Source organism: Aedes aegypti, chromosome 1, assembly GCF_002204515.2.
Source record: "Aedes aegypti strain LVP_AGWG chromosome 1, AaegL5.0 Primary Assembly, whole genome shotgun sequence".
NCBI lineage: Eukaryota > Metazoa > Arthropoda > Insecta > Diptera > Culicidae > Aedes > Aedes aegypti.
In genome coordinates this window covers 140,930,533-140,952,411 of record NC_035107.1, presented here as the reverse complement: position 1 = coordinate 140,952,411, position 21,879 = coordinate 140,930,533, and the positions used below count along the sequence as shown (strand labels likewise).

The window sequence follows — 21,879 nt, the reverse complement described above, 5'->3', positions numbered from 1 at the left end:
AAGAAATTCAACAAGTCAAAACTGTGATGACTTGCCAAAAACATGGGATTCGACAAATCTCGCTTTGGTTCAATAGTTTTTCGATTCCAATGGGAACACATTCTCATATTTCATATAGAACAAACTGCTGGTGCGAATTCTGGCCCAGTGGAAGTTGCGCAATTTTCAATAGGCACCGTGGAAACGGTAAACAATTTCAGGGTAATTCGACCCTAGAAAAACAACGAGGCTTTCAAAACACGGAGTTCAATATACTTCGAGAACAGCGGGTTTCTTTGCAAACATCCGCTGATGTGTATTTTTTTGGACTTGGGGACTTCGCGACACCGCGGTTGACCCAAAACAACATTGAAGAATGCAACTTTGCGGAAATGAATGGCCCGCGCAGTTTTGCTATAGCAAGACTCGCGAAAAAGAAATGTGTATATGATTTTTATTGGGGTTTCAGCGATTTTTTTTTTTTGATACTTGGAAAAAAAATGTATTGTATGGGATTTTATGATGATAATGACGATGATGATTGGGATGGAGCCTATTGTGGCAAATTTTCTAGGTTTCATATGAATGACCTAAATGAATTAAACTTGGAGGTGTGGTCAAATGGATGGAATGACAAATAAAGATGGATGGAATGTTTTTTGAAGCTGGAGTTACCGTGTTGGCTAATAATCCGCTAGACAAAGACGCCAGATGACAATTACGACTTTGGATCTGACGGAGATGTATCTTTTGGAATTTTACGCACCCCTGCAGGTAAATAAGCTTTGAAACCAATGTGAAAAGTGCATCGCTGCAGTGTATCCAACGAAGAAAAACTACTGATCCTATTCCGGGCGATGATGAAGATGTAGAACCAAACAAATCCAACAGAAACAGTGCGTTAATATTTACCCAAGTGATTAGAAGAAGCTGGATCTAAGGCTTCGTGTCCAGAAAGTGGTGTGCTATGAATGCACCTTAAAAACCAGAAGGCTTGTACGACCTGTGTGATCCCCAAGGGGGAATACCGATTTCAAACCTGACTCGTGTGCAGTGTGGAGCAGGAAAAGTCCGCGGAAGGAAAATTTATTTATGCAAACCAATATCAGTCAGATTTACAAATATTTAATCACTACCTGTTTAACATACAAGAAAAACGACAACTGTTATAATAACTATCCCGAAAAAGAAAAAATCCAAAAGAAGAAACTTGTGGTCGGATAATTATTCTCAGATATCACAAGACTAGTCCACTCGGCAATTCAGTCCGCTGTAATAACTTTAGAAAAAAATAAAAACGGGTAGAACCGTACCGTACACCATCTTCCAAAGAAGAGAGCGGAAACGTGCACTTAAGCATGTAAAAAGCATAAACAATTTAGCAGAAGTATAACTGCAGAATAAAAAGAAGAATACAAGTGTGGCCAAAAATTAACGTTCAAAAAATTGTTTTGCAACTAAACGGTTTAGTTCGTCAATCCAACATGTGTTAGAAACATTTCTTGTTCACTGATATCCTTTGAGACAATGAGTGCAGGCGAAAAATCATACATGAACATGACTAATGTGCAAAGTGCAATAATTTTCTTGACATTTATGTACTACTGGTGGATAGTGACAATCGAGTACTACCTGAGTGAGAGCCTTTCTAATGGCTAACATAGTGACCTTTAAAGAAAACTGTAAGTGTCATAAAGATGAAAAAGCAAAGAGTCCAATTTACAGGCATATCACAGCCTGGGCTAAATGAACTCGAAAACAGGAAATCAATTTTAGCAAAGAAATTTTCGGCAGTGAAAAAACAAACAGTGATTAAAGGCACACCGGTAGTGCCAATAAAAAAAAACAATGCAGTAAAAAATATGATCAAGAACTATATCCAGTGGAACGAAGGCAAACTTATACCAACTTGAATGAACGAGCCACAAAAAACGTACGGCTGTGGGGAATACGTACAAAAGTCGACATAGATAAAGTAAAAGCGATAGCGGCGAGTTTAAAAGCAACTTTAAAACCACTGAGCAAACCGCGTATCATAAGGGGAAGACAGCTGAACAGCTAACTTGCGATTCACGGCAGTATAGCCCACCTAAAAATAGTGCAACTAATGAAACCACCTTTTAAAACTCATAAAAACGCGCACACACACAAAATAGCTCATTAAACAGTGAGAACTGTGCGGTCTCATGGAACGTTAGAGGATCAGGAAAAAGAATAAACGATGCTCAGGACATCAGTGAGAGCAGACCCAAGACACATTAGTAGCTGAATAATAGTTTATTCAGCTGGAGTACACTTGAGAGTCATTTTTTCAACTTTTATTCAGCAAAAATGTTTGGTGGGGAAGGAACTCAACCCGACAACCGCAGCGAGAACAACGAGGATCAGAAAATTTCATAGAACACACATTTGTTACTTTTGAACTTCTGTAACACTTTGCAAACAAACTCGAATAGTAATTTAAAGTGTCAAATAACAATAACAGTTTTTTGAAGCTTCTGAAACATATGCTAAAAAGATATGACAAAGCTTCTGGTCATCTGAATCAGATAGATGATTGATAAATTGATAAATAAACGGAATGTTAGAAACGAATTGGGAATTTTGTAAAACGTTTAGGCAATGCCGTTGTTGTGGCACTGTTAAAATAATTTTAAATAAGAGTAATTATAGACCAAACGGTCTTTGATATGCTGCAAATATTACCTATCCAAGGATTCCGTGAAATGTAATTTGTAAAATACTATCTTACTTTAATTTGATACGACCGGTGACTCCTACTGCAGCCACAGAGTTTGAACTATTAGTACCTGATGATGTTGAACTGGAATCTACCACATTGCTAGGTGGTGCCGGTGCTATTTTGACAAGCTTCGACTTAACTCCACGAGTAATTTTTGAAGTTCTGCTGCCACTGTTGGTAGGAGAAGACAAGGAACTATTGTTGGAACTCGGAGTGATGGAAGTACTACTAGTAGGTGATGCTTTGATTGTGATGGATTTGGAGGCCACTACTGCTGCGTTGCTGACACTTGCTCCGTACGGTAATGGTGACACAGCTCCAGAGGTCCTGTCCAGTTCCATCATAGCTTCCTGAATTGCCCGTTCTAGCTGAGCGTTTAGCTTCCGTCCCCTAGAGATTAAAAATAAAATATTAGAATTGAGCATATCTGTTTACGATAGAATGCTAAAATACTGGAAATGCCAAATGCCAAACACGATGCACAAGTTCAAGCTACTAATCGAACTAGTTCAATAAATATCGCCATTATTGCTAATAGGAAGGTACCCTGACGATCTTAAACCTAATTTAATCTCACTTTCTGACATCCTTCTGGGCTCGGTGATGAGCTTCTAGACCTTCGGACAAGGTCTTCAATCGGTTGACGGCGACCCATTCCGTGCGGCCACCAAACCAGTGAACCCAAACACAATCCACTTGAATCGGACGGCTATCTTCTGGAGCTTCAATCACTTTGCCTGGCCAAGCCGGAAATCCACGAACTGGTCCCCATACCAGCTCACCAACGCTGAATGATCTTGTTGTAGCCACATTAGCACTGCTACTTGTGGCATCGGGGGAAACGGCTGCTCTAGGGCTTGGACTTGGCACAGCACTTTCTTGCACAGAGATTTGCATGGGAGAGTCTATCGTGCGAAACATTTACCATTATCATAAAAAATTAATAGTATTCGTTGATTTCTTCTATTTATTGTTCATAAAGAAAGTTAATTCCACAACACACGCACACACTGTACAAATGTGAAAATGGACAAAATCGAAACGATCCAAAACCCAAACGCACCGTACCGTATTAATCATTTCCAAGCACCAACCAATTTTGTTTGGACAAACGAAAAAACGCAATTAGAAACTGTATATGGCTATTGACTTATGTTATCAAATGAATTATGTAAGGTTATGATAAATGATCAGTTTAGTCATATGTTTGTATTTTTGGGCATAAGTGCACTACCGTAATCTGGCAATGTAACGTAAACGCCATTTCAATTTTCAGCACATTTTTTTTATCGAGCACAACAACCCATTTAGCAGTTTTGGGAATGTATCCAATGAGCTTGAGCTTGAGCTTGATTGGCCGCTCGTGGTTGCTACTCCAGTATCGCCAGATCAGCTGCACTTACACAAGGAACCAACCAGATGACTGCTTGGGATTAACAGGCACCCTCAGTGTATAAGTGCTGGTGATCTTCTGTTTTTAGGCAACAATGGTGCCTGCCACGTCAGAATGCAGACCAATGAAGGGAAGGGGAAGGACATTCACAAAAACGCGACGTGAGACAAGACATAACACTTATAGTTCTTACTATCGTCAACAAAGCTTAAAAATTACCTTTCTGTCGACCGGTTTCGGACGCGATGTAGCCCATCTACGGGACGATGTCCGACTGATTGCGATTCGTACGATGTTCGTACACGTCCGAAAAGAAAAACTGCTAGTGAAGTGTCGTGTCCACCAGATCAAACAGACACGATACGATGTCTCACGTCGCGTTTTCGTGAATGTCGTGTTGTTCTTACGTTAGCACAAATCACATAAATTTATAGTGAAGGGGAAGGAATTGATGATGCATTCAACTGGCTCCCACGGTTGACCGTATATACCACTGCGTCAACGCCAGTTCATGCGGGAAGGGTGAAAGGGTGGGGTAATTTTTATGGCAGAGAGGCTTGCTGGTTTGGTTAGCAGACTGCCTATGTATCAGGTGTAAAGGAAGGATGAACGAAGGGAAACGGTTTATTTCTGTCCGTCTCGGGTTCTAGCAAATGTTATGAACTGTGATAGATACATGAACTGTGATATATATAGAGTGGTAGATAGAAGCAAGTGAAAGATACAAATACAAAGTATGAGGAAAGGGAGGGCCTGTGATTGAACCCATGATCTCCTGCTTATGAAGCAGAAGCGGTAGCCATTAGACCACCAACCCCGTCGTTTGGGAATGTATCCAATGCAAGAGGTATATAACAATTTTTAATTGGAGCTGCGGACTGCATAGAAGATTTAGTTATGCAGCGTCTGAAATAGTACTGCAAATGAATGTTAATATGTTAACAAAATGTTAAAAAGAGCTTTATTTAGCTTTACCACCTAAGTGATGGTAGTGTTGCCCAAAAAAAAAAAAGAGTTATGTAGCGCATTAACTCATTAATAGAAAATCTCGGATACTTTTTCAATGCAGTGCTTCCAAAGGCCTAAATTCGTGATCGAAAATGTTTTGCACCCGAAAAGTTGGTTTTAGAGGTATGGTGTCTTCAGAGAAGTTGTTCGGGATGTTGAAGCCCTGAAATTTCCTTGACTTTCCTGGGCATAGAGTATCATCGTAGCTGCCACACGATACACGAATGCGAAAATGACAATTTTGGCAAAGATAGATCACAGTTAATAACTGTGAAAGTGTTCATAAGAACACTACACTCAAAATAATCCAAACGTCATTGTTACGTGAAAACATACGTGATTTTTTTTCCATCGCACTTTTCCATCGCAGGGCTTTACGCATACCATAGGTAGCTCAGAATGAACGCATGAACTTTGGAAGTTCGTCCATTCCACCGTCGCTAAACGTAAGAGCTACGTGAATTTTCCGGTAGCCTTTACGAAGTGTTTCAATAGGACCTAGATGGTTTTGTATTAAATTCAACTGTAATAAAGACCAATCTTATTTGTAATAGGCTTTGGAAGAAAACTAATTCCCAATTGGAAAATGTAAACAAATTTAAAAGATTGTGATATTTTTATTGTCAATCTGAGCATTTTGAATCCTGATTCCTCAATTTTGTGAGTTTGATCTGTCTTGTCGTAGCCTTCGCGTGCTATAATTGATAAGAGGTTATAAATCACGTGTAAAATATAAGTAATGCAGGGATTCTTCGATATTCAAAGTATATTTACCTTGAAATCAATCTTATACAGAGATTAAAGCAGCAGCAGCTTCTGAAGTTCTTCACAAATCAAGCTGGCGCCATCTTAGGATTTGAGCTCAACACCGAATGTACGTACAATATGCAGATGTCAAAATGAACTTAGGCACCTACGTGAATTCCACGTAAGTGCGATAGCTAACCTCAATAAACATTACCCAGTCACTGTTTGGTGGTTATTAATGGTTTAGTGATCTTTATCTTAGTCAGGTGAAGTGGAGGTAAAATGAATTTGGAATGATCTACGTGATTTTTCACGTAGCAATGACGTTTGGATTTTTTTTAGTGTAGGCTGGGAAGCATGCTCTTTCCCAGTGGGAACGTAATGCCAAAAGAAGAAGAAGAAGAATCCTCTCCTATCAACACATAGGTTTTATTCATATGTGTTGACCATATACATTGGCTAGACACATATATCCATCCTTAAAACTACCGAAGATTAGCGAAACGTCGCGTTCCTTACTAAAACGTATTTCCCATGCAGTGAATGTAAAATAGTTAAAAATCAATTTTTCTCATGTCGCGAATAATAAACGTTCCCATTTGTTTGTATTTATTATCATTTATACTTGTCATTTTGATTGTTCCAAAACTACTTTAAAAATGACAAGCATAAATGATACAAACGGTAAAAAAAATAACTGGCAACCATGCACAAAATATCTGTATATTACAGTGGGATTCCGTTTTTGGCATGCTCCGTTTTTGGCATGCTCCATTTTTGGCACCCCCCGATTTTGGCAACAAAATGGATCCGTTTTTGGCAACATTTTTGAAAACCATTAAAATTTGTAAGCTTTTGTAAATATCTGTTTGTCTTTTGTGTTAGTCATTTGAAAAGCAAGTCAGCTTCACGCTTATCGCATTCCAGAGCTCAATAATCGTTGATATACCCCCAGATTGCACCAACTGCTACCGTACGCGCCTATTTACTTCTACAAGGCCGTGTGTTTGCAATGATTCATAAAATCATTAATCTCAACTAGACTTCCAATTTTTTTTCTCAGGAATTCACGCTGTATGACCAGCCCATTTGAGTATGCCGGTAGGTGATACACATTTTTCTTCGAATTTGGAAAAGCTCTTTTGAACAAAGCATAAGCATCGACACAAGAGCAACAAAAATTCTATGTGTTTCTATTATAAATTTCGTCTCACCTCTTCAGCTCACTGTTCCTTTAATTGTGGAATTACATGCATATCGTTTGTAAAAGCAGTCATAACAATAGAAGCAAGCCAATCAAAAAGTCGGCTCTCTTGGCTTTTTGTAGAATTTCTTTGACAATACTTAGATAAATAAACGATTCGCAGAAGCAGCTCTATACACTGTTTCGCCACCATGACACATGCAAACACAGTCGAAACTACACTTTATTTTCAATAAGATAATTAAATCGTGCGATGAATACGATAGAGACTCTGTATAATGTTAGACATTTGAAAAAAACAATCTAATGTTGCTCAGGATATAGTGCGTGCCATATCAAGATTTTAATAAGGCATGCTGGTCACATGGATCAAAATGTTCCTAATGTTATCCTGGTGATCCTAAGCTAGGTCTAGGAGTTGTCTAACTGTATTCTGGAGAATCCTTACGGGATAATATGTTCTTATAGTGAGCTTCTGGGAATTTTCAGTGGTTTCTTGCAGGATCCTTAAGAGATATAATTAGTTGCTTGAGACTATGTGCAAAATCTGTCGATTCCTTGTAAATTCCTAAGGTCTCAGACGTACTGTAAGTTTCTAGTGGAATGTTGTAATTTTCTAGTTGTATTCCGAGCATTTCTAGCAAAATCTTGAGGATTCTGAATAGGTTTCCAGCGGAATATGGAGATTGCTATTCGTAGTCTGGAAAGTCCTTATGAACGTAGTATGTTTCGACTGGATAGGTCGTAGATTTTTTCGGAGTTTCGGCTTTCAGTCTAATTAATTGCGTTGACTAATTTTTAATCATCGCCGAAGATTCGGTCCGGCTATTGGACCATCTTCAGAGCCCGATATATAAATCAACAAGTTAAAACTTTCTCGAAAAAAAAAAATAAACTGTCGGGTTTGAAAGGATCACGCCGTCTGCTACAATATTGGGTCATCCGTTCTTGGTAGGTTTGGGAAATCCCTGGTTGGTGCTGAAAACACTATTTACCGGTGGATTATTTCTTCAACAGTTGACTGAAAGCCGAAACTCCGAAAAAAGTCCTTATGAACTATTGAGAATTTTCAGTAATATCGCTGCGGAATCTTAAATCTCTGAACAAAGTCCTAGAAATTTCTGACAAGCTCTTGGGTAGACTTGGGTAGCTTCCTATATGACTTCTAGGCAAGATCCAGTCGATTTATAGCGAGCTACTTCTGATTGTTAGCGGATTTCTGTGGATTATTAACGGACACCTGAAGATTCTGTAAGGGATTCATAGCGGAACCTAAGAATATCTGTTGGATTCGTATGGTTAGTTTATAATATGCAAGCCTAACTTATAAAACTCATTTAAAATTGAAGTGATGGGAAGCTTATTTGTGTATTCTATGGAATTGTGGGCCACAGTTAATGATGTTGAGCATCACTGTTCTACACAATTTTTCAATTAGGCTGATACAAATATTAATTTTATTTTATAGCCGTGACCACTTGGATGTTACGAGGGGGAAGGAACTAAAAATAAATAAGAAACAAAAAAAAAAAATAAATGAATATAAAAACATTTTTTCGAATTTTTATTTCTAACGTTAGTTGTTAAACTTTTCTCAATCGTCCTCTGGATTATTATTTTACCTGTTTTTTCACTTTAAAAATTAAAAATTAACCGGACTGATGAATCTTTTTTTTTTCTCCCCTTCAAAATTTTCGGATTTTTGAAGGGGGGGGGGGGGTGACATAAAAGAAAATTGATATTTGTATCAGCCTTATTTCTAGAGGAATTTTCCATCCATATTTCTGTGGAAAATCCAAATAAATGCTTAGTCAATATTCTGTGTTTTTTTTTTAATTTTCCGATTGATCTCAGCTGTTTCTGTGTGCCCTTTTAATTGTTATTAATAACTAGTGGTCCCGGCAAACTTCGTCTTGCCATCAAGTAGCCTGTTGGAAAAAGTCAAGAAATCCTCCATACCAAATGACACTTTAGTCTTCTTCCGTTTTCCGCATTATTTCGGAAACTTTCCTGAATTTTTTCCTCGCACGAACACGTCGCATCCCTTGTGGAGGGCAACAATGAAAAACTTGCGTCAATCCGTTGACCCGTTCTCGAGCCATTTCGTGACATACAAACACCACTCCATTTTTATTTATATAGATTTTATATAAGATACTATACTATGCAAAGAACATAATTTTGAAGAGCCATTTTCAATTCATCGAATATTGTCAAATTTGGCAGAAGAAGTGATAGCTATTAGACCACTAATCCCGGCATTGTAAAATTTGACGCTTGGACTTGAAAGACAAACTTTTATGTTATGTTAAATTCATTGAATTAGAATAATCACTATGTTTTGTAACACCCAGTACTTTTTTTGTGAATACCTTTCTAATGAAAAGTTTTGTATTTCTGTATTCTTCAACTATTTATTGGAATCGTCCAGTTCTAGAATAAAGGTCACTTATGCGATTATTGTTTTTACACGACCTTTGTATACAAATAGTATGCATAAATCTTATAAAACATCATTGAAGATAGTTCAGCCATCATAAGTGTGTGGAGCGTCTGTCTCAATTAACATGACAGATCTATAAATTTATAGCATAGCCCTTTCCTATTGATATCTGCTTCGAAATGGACCATTTGGAAGTCTGGCCATCATTTGGATCCATAACTATGATGTGATGACGTCCAAATAATATTCTTGAAATTGAAAAAATGGGTTCCGATTTTGGCACGGTTCCGTTTTTGGCAACTGAAAATTTCGATTTTGTTGCCAAAAACGGAATCCGACTGTACTAATACTCACGCATAGGAGTACACCACTACATTTACATTGGTAGTTTTGGATTCAAGGGAGTTTCACCATAAGAAAGTATTATTGTTGTGATGAATCCACCTAGCAGTGAGATAGATTTTCACTTTTTTGCAATAGTGAAGATACGCCAATGATGTCTTCGGCAAAGTTGTGGATAACTTCACTACATGCAAATTTGCTGAATACACTTTAGCTGTATCTATTGAATTTTAAGAGATATGGGTCATTTTTTGTGAACGACCCTTAAAACACTAGTTTTTTTTATTATGGTTATTTTTGAGTTTTTTCTTATGTTCTACAAAGTTGTTTGAATCAATAAAACCCGCATTTCTTCGGAAGGCATAAAAATTGTATCTCTTATATTTTCGGAGTTATATGATTTTTTATGTTAATAAATCGAATATTTCACCTTCCTCTAACATTTACAGCAAATTGGGGCAAAATTTTTAGCTTACATATAAAAGAGTAACTCCATAGCTATCAAATCCATAGTAACTAACACCTGGCACTGCTTTCCTTGACTACAAAATATTTTCTGTAAAATGTTTAAAAATTAAAATTATGCTGCTTTTAATTCCGTGTAATTTTTAAATACGCCATTTTTCAGGGCTGAGTGACAATTGCCAGGTCTTCTAGGCAATGATATATTCGATTTGGCTAATACTGATATTGCATAAGATAGGATATCTTGATATCAAACGTCATACTTCTCATTTACAGTGAAAACTAGATGTATGAATTTTATTTGAGAGCCTATATTACATAACATCAACTTTATTCTGAACGTAGTATGAAGCACATTGAATAATGTTAGGGCTTATTCACAAATTTTCATAACGCTTTAGGGTGTGTGTGGGTGTCCTCATGATGTTACGGCTCATACAAAATTAGTAAAAATTTTAATACAAAAAGTGTTACAAGGGGGTGGGTGGGTATCAAAAATGGCCATTTTTAGCGTTATGAAATAAATGAATGAGCCCTAGTAATATATTTGCCTAAAAACGGAAGTCATCCTATTTAAGCTTAAAATAATAATAATTATAAAAATAAAGGAACGAATGGTTCCTTTAGTTTGGTTTTGTTTATAAATCTATCCATTTTTTCTATATACACTCCCGTGCAAAAGTTTGGGTTCACATCCAAAAAAACATGCAAAAGTGTTCTGTCCATATCTCTGTGATTACACGTCCAATTATTCTTACTTCGTATGTATTTTTCCAAAAACATTCTTGGAACTTTGTATACTAAATTTTTACTTGAAGTTGTGACATTTTTCAAAAAACACACTGAAAAATCATATCTAATTTCCTCAGCATTGGGTCGACCAAAATTTTTAATCAAAGTGTCATTAGAATCGTAATCTTATATTCTTTGAAGAGACCCCACGAAATTTTGGCGGAAAAATCTGAAAAGTATTCAAAATCAATGAAACAGTCAGTCAAGTCATCGTGCAAAAGTTTGGGTTCACCCCTCACTATGGTGTATCGTGCCAAAGTTTGGGTTCACTAGATTTGTGTCTTTAAAGTTCTAGTGCAATATTTTCTTTGGATTTCAAGCTATTTCACATTAACAATATCCAAAAATATTAAAGAACATATCATTTCCTAGAAGACCTGAAAATTTTACTGAAATGGAAGCCGTTCATTTAGTATGAAGCCATTTGGCATAACGCCATCTGACATAATAGCCATTTGGCATAACGTCCATTTAGCATAACTAGAGTTAAATCCCTTCTTTCAAAATATGCCTGTTCTTTATAAAATTTGTTTATGCTAAATGACCATAATGTCAAATGACCGTTATGCCAAATGTCTTTTATGCCAAACGGCGTGATGCCAAATGACCTAATGCCAAATGGCTTTATGCCAAATTACACAGACCCATGAAAAATGGCGTATTTGAAAATTACACGGTATTAACCCTCTAATACCCAACCCCGCCTTTAGACGGGGTACACTTTGGAATTTTGTGTATTTTTTCGTAGCTCGGAAATCAAAATGATTTTATTTTTGGCTTATACCTTGACTCATTACACGCATGTAAGAAAAGTTTTTTATGACTTTTGAAACTTTTTTGTATTTTTAGAAATTGTTTGAAAAATTGCATTCTTATATAACCTACAAATACCTGGGCTTCATTTAACGTGTAATATAAAAAAATCGTACCTTTTATATTTTTCTACGATTAACCTTTCACAAACGAAGAGCCTGGTGGTATTAAAATCATTTCAAACCTGTTTTTCCGTTAGTTACACGGAAAATAAAATACGCTCCGAAAAAAAAATTAAAAATTTATTTTTTTTTTTTTTAATACCGTAATATTTAAATTTTTATTATTGCCAAAAATCAACAACTAGAAAAGGCTTCAAGAAAAAATGAAAAAAGCTAGGGATGTTCAAAAATAAAAATTATAAAAATCAAAAACCAAAATTTAAAAATGTGTGAATAAAAATAAATAAATGCCCAAAACGTGTTTAGAACGATTTTAGATAACGAAAAATTATACTTAAATTTAAAATAAAAATTTGGGTATTAGAGGGTTTAAAGCAGCATAATTTTATTTTTTAAACATTTTACAGAACATATTTTGTAGTCAAGGAAAGCAGTGCCACGTGTTAGTTACCATGGATTTGATAGCTATTGAGTTACTCTTTTATATGCAAGCTAAAAATTTTGCCCCAATTTGCCCCTGTAAATGTTAGAGGAAGTTACTCCAAAAATATAAGATATACAATTTTTATGCCTTCCGAAGAAATGTCTGTTTTATCTATTCAAACAACTTTGTAGAACATAAGAAAATACCCAGAAAAAGATATAACGAAAAAACTAGAACGACCCCTGTTCACAAAAAATGATCCATATCTCTTGAAATTCAATAGATAGAGCTAAAGTGTATTCAGCAAATTTTTAGGTAGTGAAATTATCTACTATTGGCGTATCTTTACTTTTGCAAAAAAGTGAAAATCTACCTCACTGCTAGGTGGATTCATCACAAAAATAATACTTTCTTAAGAAGGGTTTCAACATCGCGAACAACTTCTCTGAAGACACCATACCTCTAAAACCAACTTTTCGGGTGCAAAACATTTTCGATCACGAACTTAGGCCCTTGAAAGCACTGTGCGACGTAAGTAACTTTCATGAAGGTTTTGATAAAATTATTAGGAACAATCAAAACCGTTCTTCTAAAACTGTTTTAAATGACTCTCCTTCTTAACATTTTTTCCGCCTAAATTTCAAAGCTCGCGTTCCAAATTTAGGGATTTTCTATTATTTCCTCCAAAAAAAGGTTTGAGTAGGTTCAGTGCGGATTGTGTGTAATTTTGTCTGCGGAATACGATGAATCGATAATCTGAATTCGTTTACTATTCGAACATAGGCGGTTGGGATACTTTTTCGAGAAATCAAAACTTTGTCTGCCTGCATACTTATACGTCTTATAAGACATTTAGACGTAAGCTATAGAGATGGTCGGGTTTCACATTTTGCAAACCCGAACCCGACCGGTACCCGGCTTATTTTATTTCTTCAAACCCGGACCCGACCCGAACCCGAGACAATAATTGAAAAGCAAACCCGAACCCGACCTGAACCCGAAAAATTTTTGCTGTGTAAACCCGAACCCGACCCGAAACCCGAAAAATGTTTGTAAGAAAAACCCGAATAAAACCCGAGTTTGAAAAGATGGTGAATACATCGTTTTTGATGCATAGGGAAGCTTTTAGGTTGTTACTCTGTTCACAATTCTCACCAAACCCGACCTAAACCCGACTCAAACCCGATTTTTTGTAAGCCTGAACCCGACCCGTACCCGATAATTTTGTAGCCTTCAAACCCGACCCGAACCCGAACTCGAAAAATTTCAAATTTTCAAACCCGAACCCGACCATCTCTAGTAAGGGGCGGTCCATTTATTACGTAAGGCAATTTTCGGGATTTTTCAACCCCCCATCCCCCCATGATAAGATTTTTTGTATGAAAATTAAAAATAAATTGTACGCCGCGTAAGAAATCTCAAATCCCCCCTCCCCCCATAAACCCTTACGTAATTAATGGATCGCCCCTAAGCTATAGATCTTCAAATACATTTTCATGCCGTTTGTTGTATATTGTAAATACCAATATGGACTAGCTGTAATACCAGAGAGAAGACTTTACTGAGAGGGTATAGTTTTCAGCTGTAGCTGAACGACAGTTCTTTTGTAAACACTGGACCCTTTTTTGCAAATTTAATTTCTATGCCCATATTTAGACGGAGTAGGCTATGTTGCCCGCTTGGACACTACTTTTTGAGTATTGTGTACAGTGTTGTAAACAATCACAATAGTCGACACTTTGTTTCCATATGAGCAATCGGCATAAAATGTTGGCAGTGAACTAAATTTGAAATTTGAAAAATTTCACACTACCGGCTAAAAAGTTAAGCATCAGGTGAAATCGCTCAAAATAATAGTAGTTTTTCTTTTGTAAATTTTTGTTCAGCAACAATTTTATAACAAAAATAGCTTGTTTATACATGTATGGCTTGGGTGGAAATGGTTGAAACGATGAATAAAGAAAAAATAAAAAAAATCTCAAAATACAGCAGATATTTAAATTATTAAAACTACCATTATTATGAGCGATTTCACCTGATGCTTAACTTTTTAGCCAGTAGTATGAAAATTTTCAAATCTTATGATAATAAAATTGAGTATATTTGTAGTTCACTACCGAAATTTCATGCCGATTGCTCATATGGAGACAAAGTTACAGCATGCCAAAGTTGAGCATTTTGTATGAAAATTGGATTTCATTACTATTATTCTGAACACAACTGTACATAACTCTTGATGAACAAGGATCCCTGAAAGAACTCCTGCACACTTGAGGAAGTTTTAGAAGATTTCCTAGATCAATTGTTAAGATATTGAAATCAAAAATCAATCGAATAGCTTATCCCGTAGGATTTTCTGAATACTAGTTCCTTGAATAACATCGGAAGGAATTCCCAAAGAAGTTTGTGTAAGATTGATCGGAGTAACTACTGGAAAATTTGCAGTGGTGTTAACTGATGAGGAACCTTAAAAAAAATAGAATTTCAAGGGTATTTTATTCGAGAAATTCATTGGAAAACGTTTGGATGAAATGCTGAAGAAACTCCTAGAAAAAAATCTATAGGAGCATTATGATGAACCGACGATTGAATTTATTGGGAAATCCTTCCTTTCTAATAGACTTCCTCGAATAACCCCTCGAGCGGAGTGAAGAACTAGCCATATGTGTTAACAAAGCAAAAAAAAATTAATTCCTTGAGAAACTGTTGGAGCAATTCCTGGAAGTAACCATGGATGAACTCTAAATGAATTCACATGAAAAAGCGTAGGAATTCTTATGGGGTTTCTTGGTAAAATATTTAAGCGAATTTCTTCAGAACTATGGAATAAATGTTTTCTTGGAGAAATTTTTGTATGTGAAACTTTAAAGCAACATCTGGAGGAATCGATTGAAGAATTAGTGCATAGGTTGGGATAGGTTTCGAAAAAAATAAATCAAATAAATAAATGAAGAAATTTCCGGAGCATATTCTGGAGAAATTCCTCTAAGCATCCTTCGAAAAGTTGCGGGATGAATTTCTGGCAGAGAGAACTCTATAAAAAATTCTAGAGAACATCTTTAAAAGTATTCCAAATCAAATCTCTTGGAATTACTGGGATATTTCTTGAAGCTTTTACTCGAAGGATCTGAGAAAAAAATCTAAGTGAGCCTATTGAATAGTCGCATTATAGTCTCTGAATGTTACTGTGTATAATTTAGCATCAGGATTAACTGCAAGCAATATAATGAATATATAGACCATTTTGTAAAAAACAGAGACTTAAAAGATCTTCCTTCAAAACTAGATTACTTTTCAAGACTTGCATTGAATTAGACACCAAGTATCTTAAAAGAGACCAGCTACCAACCCTGCAAAAAACATAAAATGTTTTTTTTGTGTTTCATTAAAATTTCTACGAAAAACAGGAATGCTTAAAATATGTTATGAGAGCGGGCTCTAAACAGCTAGTCTGCTCTGAAGAAAAAGGTCTATTCAGGAGTTCCATTAGAAACTATTCATTTTACTAGTGTATGCGTCAATCTTTTACATAAATCAATTACACTGCGGAACATTTTCTTTGTTTCTAGCATCAAAATACTGCTATTTATTTAAATAAGAGTTACGGAAATCATGGCCGTTTTCAAAAATATTTTCTAGTTTTTTTCTTTTTAATATTGGGTGTTGAAATGCATTGTTTAACTACTACAGTCAACATATTTATAATTATGTACCTACTTATAATTTTATGTGACGATAGCGGAATGTTAAAAAATCGATTTTTTCAACATTTATTCGTGCATTCAAACCAAATTGAATCCTACATAATCCTATTCTGATGATTATTGGTTGGTTAGATCACAATCATAGTTTAACTTTCAACATTAAAAAACAGCATTTTATACAACTTTGAGGACCCGTAGCTCAAAATTGTAATGTGCTGGGTCATTTTCAAAATCAGCTTCAAATTCATCAACCCCAAATTTACTAGGCACATCATTTGATCTTTGAGACACGCAAAAATGTTATCTTTGTTAAGCTGTGTAATATTACTGCTACCTTTGAAAAAAATAATCATGCAGATTCATAACTTGCAACAGACAGACATTTTTTCCGGAACTTCGAATTTATGATAGATATATGGTGAATTTGAAAACATTTCACGAAAAGTGTCCAAGTTTATTAATGAACTGAATCGTTTAAGTAGCATTTTTAGGCGGAAATTTTTTATATTATATAAAGTGTGTAAAAATAGTTCCGAAATAGTTAATCGTGGACATATTGAAACATGAATTACTGCTTCCAATTTATTTCCCTGAGAATTCCAGGTTTTCCAGGTTTTTCCAGGTAGTAGACACCCTGCTGACTGAGCTAGAGTTAGTCATTATTTGCGCTAAATCTTCTCAAATGTTCTAATATAATTTGAAAATATTTCAGAAGCTTACGTGCACGTGAAAGAGAATCATAGAATATGCATGTTGTAATTTTATATTTTGTCGTTCTGTTCGTATTTCTAGCTCATTTCGTCATTCTTATTGTTGAAATTTCTTTTTGGTGATCAAATGTACTTTAAGAAATGAGTCACGTTTTCGTCTGTTCAACAATTTCTCGAAACTAGCATGTGCGCCCCAATGATCAATTTCAGCGTTGCATCTCTTACTTTTGTCTTACTTTTCTTAGTCAGTCATCAAGATAAAAAAAAATGAGAATTTGAGAAAATAAAGCTGAAGTTAGATTTTTTATACCATTGTTACAAAATAGGTATTCCAAATTTTGGTTTTTATATTACAATATAAAAACCAAATTCATAAAAGTTTGTCACCACTTATTTCTACTCAATATATCTATATAAATAAAAATGGAATGGTGTTTGTATGTCACGAAATGGCTTGAGAACGGGTGATTGGACTTACATGATTCTTTCACTGTTGAATTCGTCCAGAGCTCCGACGTGTTTGTGCGAAAAAAAAAGTTTAGGAAAGTCTTCGGGATAGTGGGGAAACGGGAGAATACTAATCAGTCATTTTCTACACTTGCATGGACGTTTTTCAACAGCCTACTTGATGGCAAGACGAAGTTTGCCGGGACCACTAGTATATATTAAAATAAGATTATACACCATCTACTTGTTGACAGATGAATAATCCTTCGATCTCTTATGCAATAATGATCGCAAAATTTCATGAATTTCTCTCCTGTTGTAAGGTAAGAATGACCTCAAAGGATTTTGAAAGATAAGTTTAAATATTCACTTAAATATACATGTTCTTCACTTACCTTGGCCCACTTAACCCTATTATGGAAAAAGCATGCATTCTATTAATTTAATAATTGTCGATGAAAAACAAAAAAAATGCGAAAATGCGAACATGGATGACCTTCCTTCAAGCATTACCCAGATGAATACCTACAAGCATTAAGTGATTAAATAACAAATGTTTGATAGTCTACATAAACTTTTAGAGCAAATTGAAATAGATACTGGCATGCGGGCGCTACAGAAGCATTACCACTACATATTTGTAACCACTTTCCACTGAGATATATGAAGGAGGATTCTTAAGCCCGAAGCTGATCTACATGCTTCTTCATTGCAGCACAATACAATTTTATAATAGCCAAGCAAGCATTTCTGAGAGCCTATATATTGAGATTAAGGTTGCTAGAACATAGAGATGACCGCGCGCTGCTTTCAATATGTGTATTTTCAAAAGCACGGTTTGTCAGAGGATCTGCAAGCGAGCACAACTGTACAACATATAATAGGGACGAAATCCATTTATGCTTAGCTAAAGCACATGTAGAATAAGCACAATAACTGTCATGTTTACATGTGAAGCGAAACAAATTACCATTGCACATTTTTTGAAGATTTAACGTTAATGGCTTTTGACATTTTGTATCACATATATAAGATAAGGGAACATTCAAAATTAACGTCCATCTTTTGGGGGAGGGGTTGGTTTCTACGAAAGTGAGATAATACATGCATTAGGTATTGGAAAAAGTGTGACAGAGGGGAGAGGGGTGTCTAGAAATCCCGAAAAATGATGGACAATATTTTTGAATCTTCTCTAAAAGCATTATCCTTCACCTCATCCTGCTCTAGTTGTTCGCTCTTCGTATAAATTTGAATTTTTTCTTAAGGGGCGAAGAATTGTACAGAATTCTTGAGAGGTATAAGGTATAGTGCTTTTACTTTAGTTGCTCTCGGGGCAAGCCATTCAAGCGCATCACTGTCTACGCTAGGCTGAACTTTTTAATAATGCTAACCTTGGGTAGAAGAAGCCCTGAGAAAGTTGCAGTTGCTGTTGGTGTTGCTGATGGTGGTGTCCTTCAGTTGCCATAACGCAGCATGGAGTGAAAATTATGTACTGTATGTATTTTGTACATGAATTGAAATAATAAATGATAGAGGAATAATGTGAAAAGTGATTACATGAAGTGATGGGGATGTATTAGTGAGAAAACCATGATCATTAGTGGAAGCATTATCACTAGGCTATTGTGAAATTTAAGTCAAACCAACCACCTCACAGCACACGTGGAATTTCGAAAGTCGGCAATATAACAAAGGGTTCATGCTTACCATGGGAATCTGGAAGAACAACAGTCGCCGGTGAACTCGTTTGGCGAAGCATTGCAGTCGAACTGTAGCTTTGATGGTGGTGGGACTGTTGCTGTATTGTTGGTGCAATTTGTGTCTGATGAGGATGAGAATAGCTAGTGTTTAAGTTTGTGATGCTGCTACTGCCGGTGCTACTACTGCCTTCAACGGTAGAACTACTGCTACGAGTGTATGCCGATGGCTGCTGGTGCGAAGATGACGTTTGCATGCGTCTAATTTTCGATTCCGCTGGTTTATACATGGATCGTTGGTATGATGTGCCACCTTAAAATAACATTTTTGCATGAATAAAAACGATCTTATTTCTTGAATTTCTACAGAAGATTTTTGGGACGATACACAAATTATGTCACGGGTTCCACCTTTGTAACACTTTTTGTGTGTGTACTCTGGAACTTTCATAAGTATTACAACGCTTTGCCCCTATGGCGCATGACATAATTGTGTGCATGATGCCTTAGTATATATAGATATACCACAATTAAAAAAAAAAGACGAACAGGTTTGTGATATTGGTCGTACCTACGTATTGAAATTACATTGAAACTAATTAGGTGAAGATGAACCAAAGCAAAACTCAAATCTTCGAGAGCACAAATCTAAAGAACCGATCAACCATTTAACTCTCTAATGCCCAATAGCCTGGGACACGGTTATATGGAAAATTTAGATTCTCGCTCCAGTCCACTTTTTCGATTGCATTTAGGTCCAATAACAACTGTGCAAAATTTCAGCTCGATCGGTGAAACTATATTTACGCGCCAGCCGTTCAAAGTTTGTATGGGATTTACTATGGGAAAACATACTTTTACAAAGAAAAATCGCCAGAGGTCGAGCATTGAGCTCTATAAAAATACTGAACACAGATCTCGATATGTATTTCTACGATGAACAACATTGTCGAAGACCCCAAAGCAATCCGATGCTTGTGAAAAAAGTTATTAAACAAATACTATTTGTAAATTTTGCCCAATTTTGTTATTATTATTATTCCTTTACGTTTTAATCAACGCAAATAGGTTTTCATTGAATAACTTTTTTCACAAGTGTCGGATTGTTTCGCGGTCTTCGGCAATATTCTTCATCGTAGAAATACCTATCGAGGTCTGCGTTCAGAATTTTTATAGAGGTCAATGGGCGACCTCTGGCGATTTTTCTTTGCAAAAGTATGTTTTACCATAGTAAATCCCATACAAGCTTTGAAGGGCTGGCGCGTAAATATAGTTTCACCGATCGAGCTGAAATTTTGCACAGTTTTTATGGGACCTAAATGCAATCCAAAAAGAGGACTGGAGCGAGGATCTGAATTTTGTCCCACACTAATGCTAAACCTAGTCTTTAGACGGGGTATTTTCGAAAAATGTTTGAATATTTTTTTGAAGTTTATTTAGTCTTACATACAATTTACATATAGTTTGTTTTCTAAACTGAGATTTGGTGTAATTTAACAGTTTTTCATATGATTGGAATTGGCTTCTTAGCAAAAAATTAGCTTAAAAGGAAAAATGGAAAAAAAAACTTTGCATTTGGATAAATGATTGATAATAAAATAAAGTAAATCACAGTACAGACAATGACATATTTTGTAGTATGGAATTCCATGAAGTTGAGCAAGTATTCCAAAACTTGGGCAGCAGACGTTCAAACCAGTCCTCGATTAGGTCCACTCATGCAATTCTGTAAAGTTCGTCATTGGGGAAGAAGGGATCGAGATTCAACATCATTCAGTATTCGGATTTGCTTTGTACGAAGCTTTCTTCGATGAGTTCTTGCGCAATTACTCCACGTTGGAAAACTATAAGTAATTGCAGGTCGTATGATAGCTTTGTACAGCAACAATTTGTTTGTGATGCTTAGACGGGAACGTCGACAGATCATTGAGTACTCTTGACGAGCTTGTCACATTTCTGCAGTGAGTTTTGAATGTGAGCTCCGAATTTTAGTTTGCGGTCCATAGTTAGACCCAAGTTCTGACCACTCTACTTGATGGCCACGAGAAGAACTTTACGCCTCGGAAGATGTCTGACACTACGCCTATTTGTAAAAAAGATTGCTTGGGTTTTGCTCGGGTTGATTTTGATTTTTCACTTCTTGGGAAATCTTTCGACTGCATTTTGAGTAGCTTGCAGGTGAGTTACCACTACTTCTGGATCGGAGTCTGTGGCTACAAAAGCAGTGTCATCTGCGAATATGAAGTAGTGCACACCGTCAATCATCACAATGTCTACCGTAAAAATATTATATAGCGTTGGACTCAAAAACTTATCCCTGGGGAACTCCATATGGAATGTTCTTTTTCTCAGAAAATGTCCCATAGACAGTAACCTGGAAGCTGCGATGTTTCAAAAATGATTGAACAATTTTGATGAGATGGACAGGAAAATTTCCTATTGCTATTTTATGAAGAATTGCATCTTGCCAAACTGAATCATATGCTTTCTCTACGTCCAGCAACACCATTCCGGACGACTTTTTCGTAGCAAATCCAGAGTTGATAACTTTGGCAAGCTGATGATTCGTGGAATGTCCCTGTTTGAAGCCAAATTGTGATCCGAAACTACACAGCGTAACAAAAAAGACATTTTTGCGTGTCTCAAGAATCAAATTATGTGTCTCTAGTATATGGGGCCCAGATAGCCGTAGCGGTAAACGCGCAGCTATTCAGCACGACCATGCTGAGGGTCGTGGGTTCGAATCCCGCTGGTCGAGGATCTTTTCGTAAAAGGAAATTTTCTCGATTCCCAGGGCATAGAAGTATCATCGTACCTTCCACACTATATACACATGCAAAAATGGT

At 36.2% G+C, this 21,879-nt stretch overlaps 1 protein-coding gene across 5 annotated transcripts in view; it reads right to left on the bottom strand.

Annotated features, from left to right (window-relative positions):
- Positions 1-313: 313 nt before the first annotated feature.
- The window catches only part of LOC5572102 (mucin-12), a 130,758-nt gene continuing 109,192 nt past the window's right edge, over positions 314-21,879 (bottom strand). For 4 of the 5 annotated variants that reach the window (XM_021848989.1, XM_021848983.1, XM_021848994.1 and 1 more), the window contains 3 exons: positions 19,044-19,346; positions 3,300-3,627; positions 314-3,112 (listed from right to left, as the gene is read on the bottom strand). In XM_021848989.1, coding sequence (XP_021704681.1) covers positions 2,728-3,112; positions 3,300-3,627; positions 19,044-19,346 — 1,016 coding nt within the window. In that variant the 3' untranslated portion in view covers positions 314-2,727. The remainder of the gene's footprint in view (positions 3,113-3,299; positions 3,628-19,043; positions 19,347-21,879) is intronic. The other variant, XM_021849007.1, reaches the window with a different exon arrangement.